General features: G+C 49.0%; 1 protein-coding gene across 3 annotated transcripts in view; it reads left to right on the top strand.

Moving 5' to 3' along the window:
• The window catches only part of TSC2 (TSC complex subunit 2), a 51,694-nt gene that overhangs the window by 25,273 nt on the left and 7,482 nt on the right, over window positions 1–18,939 (top strand). For 2 of the 3 annotated variants that reach the window (XM_054994649.1, XM_054994648.1), the window contains 6 exons: window positions 646–861; window positions 1,703–1,918; window positions 15,888–16,045; window positions 16,847–17,355; window positions 17,802–17,877; window positions 18,838–18,924. In XM_054994649.1, the coding sequence (XP_054850624.1) occupies window positions 646–861; window positions 1,703–1,918; window positions 15,888–16,045; window positions 16,847–17,355; window positions 17,802–17,877; window positions 18,838–18,924 (1,262 nt within the window). Of the gene's footprint in view, window positions 1–645; window positions 862–1,702; window positions 1,919–9,079; window positions 9,149–15,887; window positions 16,046–16,846; window positions 17,356–17,801; window positions 17,878–18,837; window positions 18,925–18,939 lie in introns of all 3 variants that reach the window. The other variant, XM_054994647.1, reaches the window with a different exon arrangement.

Below are 18,939 nucleotides of genomic sequence, written 5' to 3'. Positions count from 1 at the left end.
AAAAGTCCACGGTTCTCTCCCTGGCATCTCCAGTTAATGGATTTCAGGTAACTGGTCTAGAAAGACCTTTCTGTGTCTGAGAGAGCCGCTGCCAGCCAGAGCAGGCAATGATTAGCAAGGTGGCCCAAGAGTCTGACTCAGCATCAGGCAGCTTCCTGCAGTCTTTTTTTCTTGCATGTCCCTCTCTTCCCCCAAGCCGTTTCAGGCACCCTTTGAAGAGGGTGTGGGGAAAGTCCATGCAGGCCCTGGTCAGTGGATCGGCTCACGATTGCTCCTTGCCTCCTCTTAAAGGCCCACTGAGAAGTCTTGTTGGTGGCCAAGGCTGCCATTTTGGCTTTCTGTTAAATGCTTGTATTTGGATGTGCAACGGAAGGCAGTTTTCAGTGGGGCAAGTTTCTGCCTGATGCAGGGCTTCTTTTTGGACAGGAAGAGCATCATTAAGCTCATCTTGCTTGTCTGCTGTCTCAGCGTGAAGAGCGTTTCCAGGCAGGACTGCTTCTCTTTCTGGTGGGAATAGGGCTATGCAAACTGAGCTTTGTTTCTTCTCAGTCTTTGATCCCTTTTTCTTCTCTCTTGGAACTGCTCCGCTACAAGGTCAGAGAGCTTGCCTCTCTTGCTTCATCCAGATCCTCTCCTGTTGCACAGGTGGCCACGCTTTGCGGGTTGGTGCGCTAGATGGCTCCACTCCCCATTTCCCAGCTGGCTCGATGCCTCAAGGGCCGCAGAGTTCTCCTGCCATTTGGATGGAAAAGACTGTTCCAGGAGCTCAGGCTGCTCTGCAAAAGGAGAAGGCCAATCTGGCTGCGTACGTCCCTCTGCTGACCCAGGGCTGGGCAGAAATCCTGGTCCGGAGGCCTACAGGTAGGCTGCAGAGATGCTGGGGAGCTGTTTATTGAAGGGCATCAGTTCTGGGACACTTATCAGTTGCTCCATGCTGAGGACTCTCTCCAGTGCCCTGACGGTAATGCTGGCATGTAGTGGGTCAAATCCTTCCAACTTCTCTGCCTGATCTTGCGTGATTTTTACCCGCCCCCCTCCCAACTTCACTGCAGCCCTCATCTCTGTGAACCTGGGCAGATCGTGAGAGGGAGAGCAGGAAGGGTTACGTCAGCGCTTAGTTCTCCTGGCCCCTTCTTACATGCCCACCTTGGAGTCTGGTAGCAATTTTTCCCCAGGCCAGTTCAGCTAGGGATCCTGGAGGTATTTTGCCATCGTCTGGGCATGGAGCAGGGGTCACTGGGTGTGTGGCGGGGGAGGGGAGGTAGTTGTGAATTTCCTGCGTTGTGCAGGAAAGCAGCCTTGCGAAAGCAGTCTGGGTGGTGAAGTTTTTGTGTGGCATTTGGACCTGGCTGAGCTGTGTTGTTTTTTTCCAAATCCGGCGGTCCTGCATCATTTGCTCCTTCTTCCCAGAGTGCAGTAGCAATGATCTCACATCTCCTGCCCTTAAACTGTGAGGCTGTCAGCACCTCACATGAAAGGCGAACAGTCCGAGAGGGTCTTAAGATTTGCGTCTGACAAATCCACTCATTTAATTTTTAAACTTCAAAACACCTAGCCTGACAAAACGTTCTGAGGACCTCAAAAGCAGGCCCCGTGTTGAGTGTCTCTTTGGCTGGCCCTAAGAGGAGGGGTGGTGTGGAGGGGGTTTCTCGGTGAAGCTCACCTGGGATGTCCTGCTGTGCTTTCCATCCTCCCTGGCCAGGTAACACTAGTTGGCTGATGAGCCTGGAGAACCCGCTCAGCCCCTTCTCCTCCGATATCAACAACATGCCCTTGCAGGAACTCTCTAATGCACTGATGGCAGCAGAGCGCTTCAAGGAGCACCGCGAGACCGCCCTCTACAAGTCCCTCTCGGTGCCCTCCCCCGGCTTGCCCACGGGGACATCCAAGCCCTCTCTCCTGCAGCGCTCCAACACAGGTGAGGCCAAGCACAAGGGGGCTTTTGTGGCCACGGCAGCAGCCTCCAGCCTTTCTAAGCCAAACTGGGGGGCGGGGGGGGGGGCGCTTCCCTGGCGGGTGGCTGCGTCAGGTACAAAATTGACGGTTGTACAGTGCAGCAGGGGAGAAACAAACCTGAGATGGAAACGCTGTCCTAAAAGAGGTACTTTACTTCATTTGGGATAGTTCATGATACTTTGCACCTCTTAAACAATTGCATTCTTGAATACATCTTTTAGATGATGTATATTTACATATATGGTGCCTAATGCACCACTTCTGCTGCTTGTGGCACAGGACAGGAGCTGTACGGATACCTGGAAGCCCAGGGCTGTGTACAGCCTGTGCTTTAGACATCAAAGCTGCCCAGAGCTGTGACTTGCCGGAATTGTGTCAATGAAGCCGCTGGGGTGGTGTGCTCGCAAGTTTTATTTCCATGTCTGGTTCTGTTTCCAGTAGGGGCCTTGGAGCTCTGATTGCTCCTTGCTCACTGGAAATCTTTTCCCCCTGCTGCTCTGGCTTGTAAGATTGCACCAGGCCAGCCTACAGACTTTGAAGCACATCTTTATGAGTGTAAGAGTTAGGAGGTTGCATCTTGTCTATTAAAGTGCCACAAACAAAACCTGGTATTCTTAATTCAGCAGCCTTTCCCCTCTCCTGCCAAATTCTGGCATCTGCTCACAGCTCTACTGGACTGTCTGTCCTCTCCCCAAGTCCTGCTCCATTCCCTTCTGCCATCAGGGAGGTCCTTGAATATTTACCCCTTTTCAGGCTAGTCTTCAGGTAGACATGCTGGTTTTCTCTTTTTAATTAAGCACTGAGATTCTAAGTTTGTCCTTGGCACAAGAGTCTGCCCCTTCATCTTCGTTCTTCTGTGCAGTCCCACATTGGGCCTGTGCATGCGCAGGCCTGCCAACTGGAGATGTTTCTATCGTTTCTGTAGAGCTCTACTGGGGGGGGGGCACTTCTCCCAGTCATGTCCCAGCCCGTTTCCCCGCCTAAACAGTCACATGACTACCCAGGGGGAGTGACCCCTTCCCCTCAGTTTTCTCTTAGATGCCACAAAGAGAAGAACTTCGCTCATGAGCGCCGTTGTTTCTCTCTTTCAACTGTTTACTTGAAAAGTAAAATGAATTAACTTCGGACTGTCTCCATTCCTCCTTACGTCTTACGAGTTTTTCGAAGGTTTTGTCCTGGCTCGTCTGACTTCGTTTGTTGTTACTGCTGCCCCTCAGAATGCCTCAGAGGGCATTTTCATGAAGTGCTCTGGATGTGCTACTAAGATGGCCCACATCGACGCACGGTGCCTCTAGGCTGCGTTCCTCTGGCAGCGAAGTCATCTGCCGCAAAGAAGCGTCCACCGAGCGTCAGGAACAGCTCCCTGTCAGCCCTGGGTTTTTTTACTTCAGGCTGTGAGTTCAGGCGGATCCTAGATTAGGCTTGTTTTTTGAAAGGTTTTTTTCCCTCTGTGCCTGCTAATGGGCTCTCCTGCTTGGGAGTTGGCTTTGAAAAGCCTGATACTGGGAGCTGAAGCTAATTGTATTTTTTTAAAAAAAAAAAAATATATTGGGTGAGTAATACATCTATAAAACAAACATCCATTTCATACTCAATATCTTCCCAATTACAGCATCCCCCACCCACTCCCTCCCCCTTTCTTAGACTTCCAACAGTTTCCCAACCCATTGTCCATTTCATCTACCCTAAATGTCAAACTTATTTAAAATATAATAATTCCCCTGATATCCCCAGTTCACCTTATTTATCACACATATCTAATTGCCATAAAGATCCCTCCTCCCCCCCTAAAAATTTTCTAATGACCATAATTCCCCTTTCACATCCCATTTCTTTTCCAAGTAAATTTTTAATTTTCCCCAATTAGCAAGAAATTCTTCAGAGTCTTGTTCTTTCACTTTTTTCGTCAGCTTATCCATTTCTACCATGTGCAGCAATTTTTGAGTCCAATTTTCAATTGTCGGGATCTCCTGTTTCTTCCACAAATGTGCATATAACATCCTTGCTGCTGTTGTCATATAAAACATTAAGATTCTATCTTGTGTCGCATACTTCTCCAAGTTTAAACTTAGTAATATCAACTCCGGGTGCTTATTTACGCTAAATTGCATTATTTCGGACATAACATCTATAATATTCCCCCAGAATTGTTTCGCTAAGTCGCAAGTCCACCATATATGATAGAATGAACCTTCTTGTTTTCCACATTTCCAACATTTATCTGACATTTGGCTATTCCCATGGGCTAGTTTTTTAGGGGTTAAATACCACCTATACATCATTTTATATACATTCTCTCTAACATTAGTGCATGCTGATATTTTAATTGTATTTTTCCATAGGTGTTCCCATGCATCCATAGTAATGTCTCTATTGCAATTTATAGCCCACTTTACCATTTGTACCTTAACTGTCTCATCTTCGGTATACCATTTTAACAATATCTTATACACCTTGGATATTGCTTTTTTCTCTTCTTGCAGTAAACATTCTTCCAAATCTGAATTTTTTGTTCTAAATCCCGATTTTCTAATTAGCTGAAGCTAATTGTAATCAGCACCCCTCTGAGCATTCTAAAGATTAGAATTTTGATTAGGGGTGTGCAGGGCCAGGGTGATTCGGATTTCCTGATTTGGAGTACCCGAATCGGGAAAAAGATCCAGAATGATTCGGGTTTGCTTTGTGAAGATTCAGCCGTTATTTTCAATGCACCCAATTTTCAGGGGACCCTCTCCTACCTCTCCTCCTACCCACCCCAAGTTTCAGGGAGATTGCACTTTGGGGGGCCATGTTACGGACAAATAAAATCAGAACCCACAAGCAAGCCCCCATCTGAACCTGAACTGGAACTCTCAAACATACACACACACTTAAAAACAGCACCTGCCCCCCCAGTCAAGCCCCTAACCCTTTAAACCTTTAACTCTCACACACTCACACACACACACACACACACACACACAAACACACGCAGAGCAAAGAAGCAATAAGCAAGTTTAATTGAAATTAAAAACTCAGGCCCAACCCCTTAAACACACAGCAAATAAAATCAGAACCCACAAGCAAGTCCCCACCTGACCCCTACCTACAACTGACACACACAGACACATACTTAAAAACAATACCAGTTCCCTCCCCCCCCCAAAACAGCTGGAACAGAACTCAGACACCCAACAATAAACTTTAAAACCAATTCAAACAAGGAACAGTCCCCTCCCACCAAAAACAGTGAAAAAAACTCAAACTCCCAACACAGCAAACTTTTATAATACTCTAAACAGGAAAAATCCCCCCCCCTCACCAAAAGCAGAAATGAAACTTCAGACTCCCAACAGTGAACTTCTGAAACAACAGGAACAGCCCCCCCCCCAGTCAAGCCCCTAACCATTTACACCTTTAACAACTGGAAAATAAAAGCCCCAACTATCAACTATAAAGTTTAAACCTTTGACACAATACCAGCCTCCCCCTCAAACAAATGCCCCAGCCAGAAGCTGCTTACACACCAACAAAGGCTCTCCCACACACACACGCGCGCGCGCGCGCGCGCGCGCACACACACACACACGCAAAGATGCATGAATTGCTCCACCCCCAAAAATAAATTTTAATTTAAATCAACTTTAAAAAACAATTCCTCCCCTTCCCCCCCCCGACAACCAACCCCCCCCCCCCACCGAGAAAACCCTGTGAGTCACACTGACTCTCTCACCACTCCTGCAGTCCAGGGGCAGGCAGGCAGGCAGGCAGGAATCCTCCAGGTGAAGTCCTCCAGCAGGGCAGCCAAAAGGGAGACAGAGAGCCTCTACCAACAACAGTGGGAGTCTCTCAGTCTCACTAGGCCACTGGAACTGAATGGAGCTGGCCCAAAGGCCAGCCTCTCATTTAAATCCCCTGCTGCATCTCCTTCCAGAGAATCCATTGGCTGGAAGGAGAATGTAGCAGTGGGATTGGACACTCCTAACTCCCCCCTCCCTTCCCTGATCCCCCTCCCTCCTCCCCCTTGGGCTCACTCACCCCTCCTCACCTCTCCCAACCTGTAAATTAGGCGGGAATCTCAGCAGACTTTGCTGGCTGCTTGCATTGCATTGCAAACAGCCAGCAAAGTTCTGAAGCTTATTCAAGCTTCCTGCCTTTTTTTACAAGATGGGAGGGGTTAGAAGGAGGTTGGAGTGAGTCACTCACTCCTTCTCCCCCCTCCCCTCTCCTAAAAAAGCGCGGGAGGCTTGAAATTGCTACAGAACTTTGCCGGCTGTTTGCAAATGCTTCCGGCTGCGCCAGAGCTTTCCGGAGTGATCCAAATCGCTTCAGAAAGCTTTGCTTCAGTTTTTAATCCGAATCAGATCCCCAAAGCACACACCCCTAATTTTGATTGGTTCCTGGGAATTAAAGAGTGCTGCTTCTTCCTTCTGTTGGCAAATGCGGGTAGGCCTTTTGAAAGACAGAAGAATTCCTTGCCTGGCAAGAAATACCTGATTTCTTTTTCTACCTGCGTCTCAGTTAGAAACTCTGGCCTGGAGTGGCAAGAATGGACTTTTGATGGTATCCTTGTAGTGAGGAGATCCGGATCTGGATCTGTGTGCTATGGCAACTAATGCCAAGGCTCTATGGCAAGGAGCAATCCCCTTTCCAACAATATGGGCCAGGCCACCTCTTCTACAACTTTTCATCAATTCCCTTGGTGCTCAGAATCATTTACTTAATAGAAAGAGACCATTCAGATTGTATCCTCATAACCCCATTTGGGTCCAGACAAATCTGGTTCCTAAAGTTATTTGCTTGGTCCAAACAGAGGTATATGCCACTTCCCCAAGTACTGGACATGCTTCAGCTGAGAAGACTGTTTTCTCCACGACCCGAGCTCCATGCAGTTAACAACATGGTGCATTTGACCCAGACTGTGAATTTTTCCGTGCAGATGCAACAAATCCTACTGGATGCTAGGCGACCTTCAACTAGGAGGTCTCACAATTCAAAAAGGAAGCGCTTCATGGAGTAGGCATTGAGTAAGGGCACCACTGCAGAGGGTTGGCCTTTGCCTTTAATCTTTAATTATCTGTGTACCAAATTAAAGGGTTTAGCTGCTACATCTAGCAACCATTTCTCCCACATAGAGGTCGAAGGCAAGCCCCTGTTTTCTCATCAAATCCTGCCAATTCCTCAAGGGAATGTAAAATCTTTACCTCTAGATTAACTCTGGTCCCACAGAAGTCACTATCACTAGTACTCTCACGCTTTATGTTGCCATTGTTTGAACCCCTGTCTATTTCAGTGCTGGGGTTACTATCTCTGTAACTGAGTTTCTTGGAGGTTATCATGCCAGCCAGAAGTGTGACTGAGCTGTCAGCTCTTAGAGCCAACCCACCATTTCTTAACTTCCATGAGAACAGGTGGTCCTCCATTCTAGTCTCCGCTTCCTCCCCAAGGTTCTGTCACCATTTCATCTGTCTCAAGATGTCACCCCACCTGCTTTCTGTTCAAGCCCACAATCCAGGGCAGAAAGGGCACTTCACTTGTTAGATGTCAAAAGAGCGCTGTCATTTAATTCATACAGAACAAAAGACTTTCGTACAGATCCACATTCATTTGTGTGTTTGGGGGCCAAAATAAAGGGGAAAAGAGATTCAGCCCAAACCATTTCCAGGTGGATGGCTTGTGCCATTCAGCCAGCTGCCGCCCAGAGTCCCTTGTTCCTGAGGGCTCCCTCTACCGGACATCAGGCACCCTCTTCAGCCTTTACGTGAGGTGTGCCGATACCAGACACCTGCAAGGTAACTACCTGGTCATCGTCAGACAGCTTTGTCAGAAATCACACTATAGATGTTAATGCCACGCATGATGTGGCAGTAGCCAGAGCAGTGTTACAATCTCTGTTTGCCTAAAAGAGAGAGAGAAAGAGCATCATGCACTTACTTAAGTTCTTACATCTTTGTTGTCACACATCTTCCATTTGCCTGTACATTTACATACAGCTTTAATTCAAAGTTTATTACGTATTAATATTACGGTTAGTGAATTGTGACTTAGAGAGATTCACCCTGCCTCTTCATTGTGTGTGTAGCTTGGTAATCTCCCAGTGTGGGACTGCACAGAAGAATGAAGGTGAAAGCGGGTTGCCCTTAACCGGTAACCATTGTTCATTGAGTTCTTCTGTGCAGGCACGCATCCCTCCCTCCTGCTCTTCTGTGAGCTCTCTGGCAAGGCCCAATATGAGATTGCGGCGACTCAGGAGAACTGAGGGGAAGGATCGCTGCTCCTGGGTAGTCGCCTGAGCGCTTAGGCGGGAAAACGGGCTGAGATATGACTGGGAGAAGCGGCTCCCTAGTGGAGCTCTATGGAAGGGATAGAAACTTCTCTGGTCAGCCGGCCTGCATGTGCGCAGTCCCAATGTGGGACTGCCCAGAAGAATTCCATGAACAATGGTTACGTACAGGTAAGTACAACCCTGTTTTCCCAAGTTTGGACTTTCAGAGTGCCTCATGGCAGCCGTTCCTCTAGTATGGAAATGGATCAGGCAAAGCTTTTCCTGCCTCCTGGCCATGGCAAATTGCCACTAACTGGAGGTTCTGCCTTTATTTGCCTGGGGTGTCAGGGTTGAGCCCAAGACCCCCGGCCATGCACTGTGCTTGAAGGGCTCCGTCGGAGCAGACAGATGCCTGTGGAAGTGGGGTGGGATGAATTCTGCGCCCCCAGTTATGCCCTTTCCTGACTTACAGCATGAGGGAGACGTTGAAAGATCCTACTTCTCTCCCTCTCTAGGCTGTCTAATACGCAGGCCTAGTCCGAGATGTCTGGGGCTCTGGAATGGCTTTCCCTTTCGAGCCAGGGGTCAGGCTGTGCTGCTGCACAGTTCCTGTGTGTTTAGTTGAGACATCCAGAGGATTTGCCTGTCGACCTCCTGTGGTGCCCCAAATCTTGTCCCTGTGTCGGGTTCCATTTCACACTTCCCTTTTGACGCAGCCAACAACCACTCCTCATCTTTCCTCCCTTGTATTTGTTGAAACCAACTCCTCCTGCTTATGCCTCAATCTCTTGCTTTTAAAAAATATTTTCTGCCTCTGATCTCTCTCTCTTTCCCCCCTGCCTTTTTAATCTAGCAACTCCCTTGGTTTTCCCTTTACAGTGGCCTCTTTCTCTTCCATGTACCTGACCAGTTCTCAAGAAGCGCTGCACAGGAGCATTTCCTGGGCAGGTATACTTGACTTAAAGGAGGATAAAGGAAAGGGGGAGGGGGGCAAGAAAGAATCTCAACTTTGACTTGGGGGGAAAACTGCCTTCCCTTGTGCCTCCATCTTCCCCTCCATGTTCTTCTGCTTGACCCTGGTCTTGTGGCCATCAGCCAAAGGGGTTCCAGCTAGCATGAACAAGTCCAAGCCAGACGCAGCCTCCCTTGTCCTGGAGTAGCTTCACTTCAAAAGGGGGGGGGGTGGCCTTAATAAGTGGCTCCTGCCCTCTAGAATAGATGAACGTTACAACCTGAGTCTCTGGAACCATTGACCGGCTTCAGAGTAAGGAAACGTTGGAATCCTAACATTTCCTTCTGGTGGTCTGCAGTTTTCTAAGCCTTTTAAACCATTTTTCCCCTCCATAAGCATGAAGTCTTAACTCTTTTTTTAAAAATCTAAATGAAAGTAGAGATGCTTGGGGAATTCCCAAAGGTCTCATGGGCAAGTCTGGAATCTAGATCTCTTTTTTAAGATTTGTATTACATAATGGACCAAAAATGAAAAAAAACAAATTGAAGCTACAGCCCGGTGGACTTGGGACTTGTTTGCCTTTTTTTAAAAAAGCTGTGAAATGCCAGCATGAAAATGTTGCTGTTTTGTTAATCACTCAGTTGACAAGTTGCTCTTAAAAGGTCAAGCAGTGAAGGCAGGCAATTACTTTGCAAGTTGCCTTGTTATCCCATCTACCGACCCCGAGGTCCTTGGCTAAAACCGACAGCAATTCTTGACTGGGGCAGGGAGAGTAGGAAGTAGTGGGTGGATTCTGAGGGTCTGGCAGGAGGACTTCTGGCTTGGACACGCGAGGAGACCTGCATGTGTGCGCGCGTGTGTGTGTGTGCAGTGCTAATTCTGAATGGCTGCCTCGACATGCTTGTTTTGGATATGGCAGGCTGCAGTTGATTCCCTCTAAAGCTGCTTCAGTGATATTTTGCTGACTTGTTAATTTTTTTGAGTGCTGAAGATTTCCTTTAAAAAAACACCTCACTTTAGAAAAAACAAACCTTTGTGCTTGTGGTTCTGGTTTGTGCGCATTGTGGGGGCCTGCTGTACCCTCAGCCTTTCCCCAGGCCAAAAAACGTCTCCAAAACCTTTGCTCCCTGCCCCCAACCACTTCATCTGTCAAAGCAAATAGGAAGCTCCTTGTATTCTGCAGCAGCCTTAGTACTGACCCCACGACCTTAAATTTTGCCGTGTTATTTATTTATTTATTTACTTAGATTTATAGTCCACCCTCCCCAACCAAGTGGGCTCAGGGCGGATTACAACAATTTAAAACACAGTACACAATACATCAGCAATAGCCATTTAAAATACAAATAATACAAATCATTCATTTAAAACATTGGCACCATATAAATGCAGCTATCAAAACTGCAAACATAGCAGCACGTTATACATTCACCTATAGACGATCATATAAAGATGTGAGATGACTTTGGGCAGGAGGGCACAGAAACTCACCACCCCCCACTGGGGGGAGGGGCGCCGCCCAGCATCACTCATATGCCTGGCGGAACAGCTCCGTCTTGCAGGCCCGGCGAAACGATAACAAGTCCTGCCGGGCCCTGGTCTCGCAAGACAGAGCGTTTCACCAGGTTGGGGCCAGGGCTGAAAACGCCCTGGCCCTGGTCGATGCTAGGCGGGCCTCCCTAGGGCCAGGGATCTTTAAAAGATGTTTGTCGCTCGAGCGAAGAGTCCTCTGGGGCTCATATGGGGAGAGGCGGTCCCGCAGGTACGATGGTCCCAGGCCACTTAGGGCTTTATAGGGCTTTATAGCCCCACACACTCTCGGCCTAATCCACCTCGCAGACTGGTTATAATGGTGAGACGGAGGAATGTGTGTTGAATGTAATATTCTATATGCTCACATCAACAGGCACTCCTCTGAAAAAGAACAGGCAGAATATCACATCTGAAAGTTGAAGCTGTGGATCAGCCAGGCTCCAGTTCAAATCTTGCTCTTGCCACTTTATGTATTTCATTTATCCCCTGCCTTGCTCCCTAGAGGGGACCCAGAGCAGCTGACATCCTTCTCCTGCCCTCTGTTTCACCCTTATAACCAGCCTGCGAGGTGGATTAGGCTGAGAGTGTGTGGGGCTGGCCCAAGGTCGCTCAGCATGTTTCCATGGCAGAGTGGAGATTTGAACGGGGCTTCCCAGACTCTTGTCCAACACTACACAGCCGTGGCTCTCACTTTCTTGTAGCCTCAGCAGTAAATCGGGGGCTCATACCACTGCCCTTCCTGACAGGTTGGTAATCAATAATGCCACAATATAATGTGCGTAAAGGGCTTCAAAGGACTACATAACTACTCTTACTTTTTAAAACGTCGTGTTTCTACATTGCAGTTCAGCAGGGCAGACCTTGGTGTGTAAGGATTGGTTTTTACAAGGAGCAGTTGTTTAGAAGGCGAAACAATCCCCTTTAAAAAAAACCTCCATCTTCCAGCAGAATCCTAAGCATGTTCATTGGAGGCTCATCCCTCTGGGTTTAGCCGAGACTGACTCTGGCTACGTCTAGGGAAGGGCACTCAGCCGCAAACCTTTTGCCACAATCAGCCTGTTACTCCTTTCAGGGCTAGCTGAGTTCGACGCCACGTAGCCTGCCTTCTCTTCGGGAGCATGCAAGTGGGGCATGTTTGAGATTGCAGCTGTGGGGGGATCTTTTCCGTTGAACCTCAAAAATCCCCCCCCCCAAGTGTCAGTATGCCCCCCCAAGAGTATATTTTGTTTCCTTTTGTTCGGAGTGCACAGTCTCTGGGCCCACCTCAGAACAGGAGGGAGCGATGCTTGGAAGCTGACTCAGTGTCGAGCTGATTCACTTTTCTGTTCTTGGGCCCTGTTGCCTCTGCCTGGCAGAGGGTGGGGCAAAAATATGTATTAAATGGAAGGAGCTGTAGCACTAATTAAACTTCAATTAAGTAAAGCTACCTTGCTTCTTAAAGTCTTTAAATACATTTAACAATTACAACTCTCTCCCCCTCTCTCTTTTGTATACATGCGCTCGTGGTGTCTTCAAAAGACAAATGTGGGCAGCGCAATCCTGAGACCTGCCTGCTGCCAGCGCCCACACACCTGCATACCTGCCGTGACACTCACCTGATCCCTGTCAATCAGTTTTAGTGTCACGGTCATTGACCAGTAAACAGTTTGTTAGAAAACAAATAAATAACAGTTAAAATAAAACGATGTTAAAAAGAGAATACAATCCCATATAAGCAGTGTTAGAATTCAGATATTCTAAAAATCAAGATAAATATCAAAATTGGAGCTACATTTAAACCTATCTGTACTTCTTTCTCTCTCTCCTAATTCGGTAGGCCAGCCGTCCGAATTTGGCAACCATCCTGGTTATGGTTGTTGTGGGTTTTCCGGGCTGTATTGCCGTGGTCTTGGCATTGTAATTCCTGACGTTTCGCCAGCAGCTGTGGCTGGCATCTTCAGAGGTGTAGCACCAAAAGACAGAGATCTCTCAGTGCCTTCAACAATACACCCTGGTTATCTTTTGATTATTACTCGCCAGCATGATTGAGAAAAGTATTCTTCTGTTTCGACCTGGATGGGCATTGATAATAGGTTTGATAAAAACTTCCCTAATATTAAGGTATAAACTACAGTAAAAAATGACATGTTCCAACATTTCATCCATTCCCATCCCACATACGCAATCTTTCTTCAGGGATCTACTAAATCTTGCCACCAGGAGAGCTGAGGGTAGGGCATGATAAAGGGTAAAAATTCTCCTATAATTAAAATTCTCTAGAAATGTAATGTACGAACTTAAAATGATCTTATTAGAAGTACTTACATCAAACAGGGGATTCTTAATACTACTCACATCCACCTGTGGTTCAACATCTACAATTCTTTGTTTTAAGATGGTCTAGCCTGAACATAACCCAAAGACTGTAAAAACTGTTTAGTAAAGTAAAACTTTGGTAAAACAATTTGTCCTCTACCTTCTTCCGCCATGGGGGAACAAAGCTGTCTTGCATCATGGTCTGAGTGAGGCCAATGGGTGAGAAAATCAATTTTAACCAATAGTAAAAAGCAGAAATCCATAGTTTTGATTCTACTGAAACCAGACCAGCCTCTAGATGAATTGCGGCATTTGAAACCCTCGTTGAGACTTGGAAGACAGCTCTTAAGAATTTCGATTGCGTTCTTTCAAGAGCAGTCACATCAGTCTGAAGGGATAAAGGTGCTCTGTATAGTAACTGGGGTAATACTTTAATAGAAAATAACTTAATAGCTTCTAAATTATGGCCACCTTTAGACCAAAAAAAACGTTTGGATGGCACCAGAATCTCACAAGTGGGGGAGAAAGTGTTTGCTCCACCGGAGGGTAAGTATTACATCTTTTATAGGCAGCGTTATTATCCGGCCCTATCCTCACGTTAAAATCTCCCCCCACTATCAGATATGCTGTGGGATCTCTCTCTCTCTCTCTCTCTCTCTCTCTGTTTAATTTCCAGATATACATTTCGAGATCTACCCAGTTAATTTCAATCCGAGGAGGACAATATACGTTAATAATTAAACATAAAGACTGAGAATACGTTCACACTAATGCCACAGCCAGATGCTCCCTAAGGACTTCCAGGGGAGAGCTACGAGCCCAGCAAGGCTCAACCAAGTTGCCGCTGGGAGTGTGCCTGCCCTGCCCCTCCTCTGACCCCACCAGCAGCCGTCAGTGGTCGCATGGCCCCCATGACAGGCACGCACTTAAAGAGAGCAACCGTGGTCGGGCCCCCCCCCCCCGCCCCCCAGGCTCCTCTTCTCCAAACTGAACATGCCCAAGTCCATCAGTCCTTCCCCGCAGGGCTTGGGTCTCCAGGCCCCCTGATCCTCCTGGTCGCTCTCCTCTGCACCCGTTCCTGTTGGTCCACATCCTTTTTGAAATGAGGCCTCCAGTACTGCACACAATGCTACAGGTGGGGCCCGACCAACATGGTATATAGTTGGACAGTGACACCCTGTGATTTGGATGTTATGCCTTTGTTGATACACCCCAGAATTGTGTTCACCTTTTTTGCTGCTGCATCATACTGAAGGCTCGTATTTAGTTTCCCATCCACACGTACTTCATGATGTTGTTCACCCACACTGCTTGCTGTGCAGAAATGCATCCCCCGTACAGTATGCATGCTTGCCTTTTTGTTTCCCAGGTGCAGAACCTGGCACTTACCCTTGTTAAATTACATCTTATTCAAATCTGTACTCAAATCTTGTTAAAGATCTGTATTCAGATCTTGTTAAAATTCTATCTTCAATAGCGTTTGCTACTCTTCCCAGTTTGGTGTCATCTGCAGCTTTAATGAGTACTTCCTTCACACCCTCATCCAGATCATTTATAAAAATATTGACAAGCCCTGGGCCCAGAACCGAGCTCTGTGGCACTCCGCTGGACACCTCCCTCCAATCAGACATGATGCCATTGACAGCTATTTTGGGGGTGTGGTTATCCAGCTAGTTCCCTAACCATCTAGTCATCCTAGATTCCAGTCTACAGTGATCCAGTTTACCGATCAGAATATTATGAGGAACTTTGTCAAAAGCTTTACTGAGACCCAGACAAACCACATCAGCAGCATTCCTGCCATCTGGTGAGCCTGTCAGTCAGAGAAGGAGATGAGGTTGGTCTGGCAGGACCTGTTGGGGACAAATCCAGGCTGACTTCCCCATATCACCATGTTGTCTGTCAGATGCTGGCAGACTGACGCCTTTAATATCTGCTCCGGTATCTTCCCTGACTGGCTTGTAGTTCCCTGGATCATCTTTCTAACCTTTCCTGAAGATTGGGATGACATTTGTCTTCCGGCACATCACCTGTCCTCCAAGAGGCCTGGAGGATGACCGACAAAAGGTCTGCAAGTTCTTTCGAAAGTTCTTTAAGCGCTCTTGGCAGTACCCCATCTGGCCCAGGGGATTTGTTTGTATACATCGGGGACAGCAAGGTGCTTCTCCACAACTTCTCTGCTTTACTAATAATGCTTTGATTTTTTTCCCCCTGGATGAAGTGTGTGGGTCTTTCATGTTGTGTGTGAGAGAGAGAGTTTTAGGAGACGAAATATAACTTCTGGGGCCTAATGGGAAGCCCCTTTCCACTTGTTGTAATCGTTGGTGTGTGATGTTTGTTTTGGGGGTCTCTTCAGACGATGCTCTATACATGGTGAGCGCAAGAACTGGAACCAGCTCTCGCCTGTGCCCCTTTCCCCTTGCCCTTCGGTGCACGTACAGGAGGGAAGGCAAGCAGGCCCAACACCCTCGGCCAGTCTCCCCGTTTGCAAAGATTTTGAGGGGGCCACTTGGGAGTCTGGCCCTTTGTTTCCTCTTGGGTTCTTCTTTGTAATGCGTCAAATGTCAATAACTTTAAAAATTATTCTCCCCACTTCCAGTCTCTTCACAAAACATACATTTTTTATGCTCCAGTTCACACTCCCTTACATCTCTCCCACTGGTGTTTCCTTCGCCAGTCCTTGGATGTTGAAGGGCCTCGGGCCCGCTTGGGGTGCGCTGGCTCAAAGTGACCCAAAAGACGAGCGTTCTGTACTCTGAAGGGAAAAGAGGCCTGCGAAAGCTCCCTCAGCATTAGCTGCCTCTGTCAGTTCACACGCTTGGGCAAGGCTGGGTGGTCCGAGGGTGGGCACCTGACCCTCCCGTTCCTCCCGCAGGTTTCAGCCACTGTGTCTGTCTCTCTCGGTAGAATCGGCAGTTGTTCTGGAAGAAGGAAGCCCACTGGCAGCGGACTTGAAGGAGAGGGAGCCCCCGCCAGAGTCTCAAGAGATCGAAGACTTTGAAGCTGTGTGTCTGGATCATGCTGTGACTGAGAAGTTAGGCAAAGCCCGTGGGCTGTATAGCAGGGTAAGGCAGCTCCTGGCTGGGCCCTTCTGGTCTTGGGCTGTGCCAGAGGCAGGAGAAGGTTGCTTCTAACTATGAGGGCTGTTCAGCAGTGCTCCATGTTGCTGCCTGGCAGACTCCGGACCCACAGAGAGGTCTCCAGCTCTGCTTTCTTACGGGTTTGGGTGTGATGTGGCTGGAATTGGCTTTGTGAAAGAGAGAGGCCCCCCCCCAAAAAGCAATCTGGCATCGTTTCAGTGTCCTTTCTGGAACCAATAAGGTGCTCAGGCCTGCTCATAAAGCAGAGATCTGAATGGAACTATCTGGGTCTTGAGCCTCCGCGCCCCCAGCCCTAAAATGCAGCGAGCCCCTCCTTTCTTACTAGAAGGACCTGGCCAAGCAGGACTTGACAATGGAGTTCGGAGGGTCCCGGTGTGGAGCTGGGGAGGGAGAAGAAAGGCTGCTGCTGCTCCCCACCCCAATCTGTTCAACTGGCCGGCCCGGGCCTGGCAGCCTTGAAACATAAGGGGCTGGTATCCTATGTTTTAAAAAATAGACCTTGGCTTGGAGGTGGGCAACTTCAGAACATCTCTGAGGCATCCTTTCCATCTGCCCAAACTTTCTACCCTGCCCCCCCCCCGGCTTTCTTCTTTGGGCTGTTCAGAAACGAGAACAGAGAGGAAGGCATCCTCTGCCCAAGAGGGGTGCAGTGGGGGAGAGCCAAACTCCATGGCTAGGAAGGGGCGGTCACCTTGCCAGAACTTGCATTCTTGTCTCTGGCTACTGTCGAAGAGAGTGGCTTCTCTTCCATCCTGTTCCCCACAGTCCTCTTCAACGTCGAGTCAAGAGGAGAAAGTTCTGAAGCCAGAAGACTTGGTGACCGCTGGCATCCCCATCGAGAGGGCCAGGCACCTGGAAGACAGCCGGGCCTTCGAAGCCCTCTCCTTCCAGCCCTCCCAGCCCCTCAGCAAGTCCAGCTCCTCTCCGGAGCTCCAGACTCTCCAGGAAGTCCTCAAAGACCCCAGTGGAGAAGAAGTGGCCGGAAAGCTGAGCAGCGAAGTGAAGTCCAAGTCCCAGTCAGGCAACCTGGAAGGGGAGGCAGCAGGGAGCTGGCTGGGAAGAGGGGAGGATGACCGGGCCCCCTCTGGGGCTGCCCGACTGGATGGCGACCTCCCTGCCTCTTCTCCCCGCTCCCCAAGTGGCCACCGCCCTCGAGGGTACACCATCTCAGATTCAGCGCCCTCAAGGAGGGGCAAGAGGATCGAGAGGGACCCCTTCAAGGGAAGAGCGGCAGCCACCAATGCGGCGGAGAAGGTGCCGGGCATCAACCCGAGGTACGTGATGGAGCCAGGCAGGCAAGGGGGCCTCTTGTCCAAACCTGCTGCCATCTGGTGTACTCGGGAAAGCATGCAGGCTGTGGCCCTTCGCTGAGTTTCCTAGATGGCTGAGAGGAGGCAGAGGTTTGTGAAATAATGGGTGGTGCTGAGGCAGGGAAACATGGCTCCCCCTGTCCTCACCCTGGGGTTCAGAATTGCCTGTTCAGGCTGGCCTGTTGTTTTGTTGTTGTTGAATGTTTGCCCTGCTTCCCAAGTAGCTTACAGCCCCTGTAAACAAAAATGGAACCCAGGTTCCCGTTTGGAGAGTGGCGCCTCATTCCTGTGCAGCAGGAGAGCACCCAGGGGCCTCTGCCGCCTCCTCTCCCTTGGGTGGCAGCTGGGGAGATGGAGACCCTCAGGGGCCGCGTCTTCCAGTTTGACGGTGCTTCGTTTTCTCTCCTTAGCTTTGTGTTCCTGCAGCTGTATCACTCTCCTTTCTTTGGTGATGAATCCAACAAACCAATCCTGCTGCCCAATGAGGTTGGTTGACCGTGTCGTTTACGTGTTATAGACCTAAGAGGGAGAGTAACTGGGTGCCTGTGGATTTTGTGTACGGTGGGGAGGAGCCTTAGCAAACTCCATGGATGGAATGTAAACTCCTTGCTTGCTGGCTGTCGAGCTGCCCCATACCTGACCCATGCCACATTTGCTTGTCTGCTGAGGACCCCCAGTGCCCGGGTGGAGCAGGGCTTTGGAAAGAATTCTGGGCTGCAGAGTGAGTTCCCCTGGAGTGAGACCCAGGTCCGGGGGCTTCCCCGTTAGCCCGCAGGATCAGAGTGTGTGGCCGTGGGCCTGCCATCTCCCAGGGAGGCCTGCCAGCTGCTCCTGCTCTTGTGCTGGACAAACTCGAGAGGCAGCTCTCAGGAGCTCCCCCGGGGTTCACAAACGCCTTCCCTAGTGGAAGAATCCTGCACTGAGGTGGGCACTAAGCTCCTCTTCCACTGGATGTTGGTGGTTTTTTAAAACTCCCCCCCCCCCCATAAGCTCTACCACCGGCATCTTTTTTTGTTCTGCACGTGGTCAGAAGGGCTCAGGGGATGGACATTCTCCTTCCCTCCTCCATTTTGTGCTCTCAGCAACCACCTTGTGAGGTAGGTTGAGGGTGCCGCGTGGTGGCTAGCCCCCGGTCACTCGGAGAGATCTGGAAGCTGGAAAGGGTGGCCGTTCCGTGCATGTGAAGCGGCTCAGTACCGGGCTTGTCGGGAAATGCACGCGGCCCCATTTGCTTAGTTTTCCTCTGAGGAGGAGGAGTTGGCCCATTTAGTTTTAGCTTTCAGTGAAATGTGTGCATGATGCAAATCTCTGGTGGAAAGACCTTTGAACAAGGACTAAAATGTTTTCGCAAAGAGTAAAAGGTTTCAAGTGGGAGGGAAGGTGTTATCATGCAAAATATGTCATCAAAATGGGCTTTGAGATCTCGGGTTTTATTTGGATCCTTAGACCTTTGAGAGGTCCGTGCAACTCCTGGATCAAATTCCACCCTATGACACCCACAAGATCGCAGTGCTGTACGTTGGAGAAGGCCAGGTAAGGGGATGTCTG

This window comes from Eublepharis macularius, chromosome 12 (genome assembly GCF_028583425.1).
Source record: "Eublepharis macularius isolate TG4126 chromosome 12, MPM_Emac_v1.0, whole genome shotgun sequence".
NCBI classification, from domain to species: domain Eukaryota; kingdom Metazoa; phylum Chordata; class Lepidosauria; order Squamata; family Eublepharidae; genus Eublepharis; species Eublepharis macularius.
The sequence above is the reverse complement of the archived record's forward strand: the minus strand, read 5'-3'. Positions and strand labels throughout refer to the sequence as shown.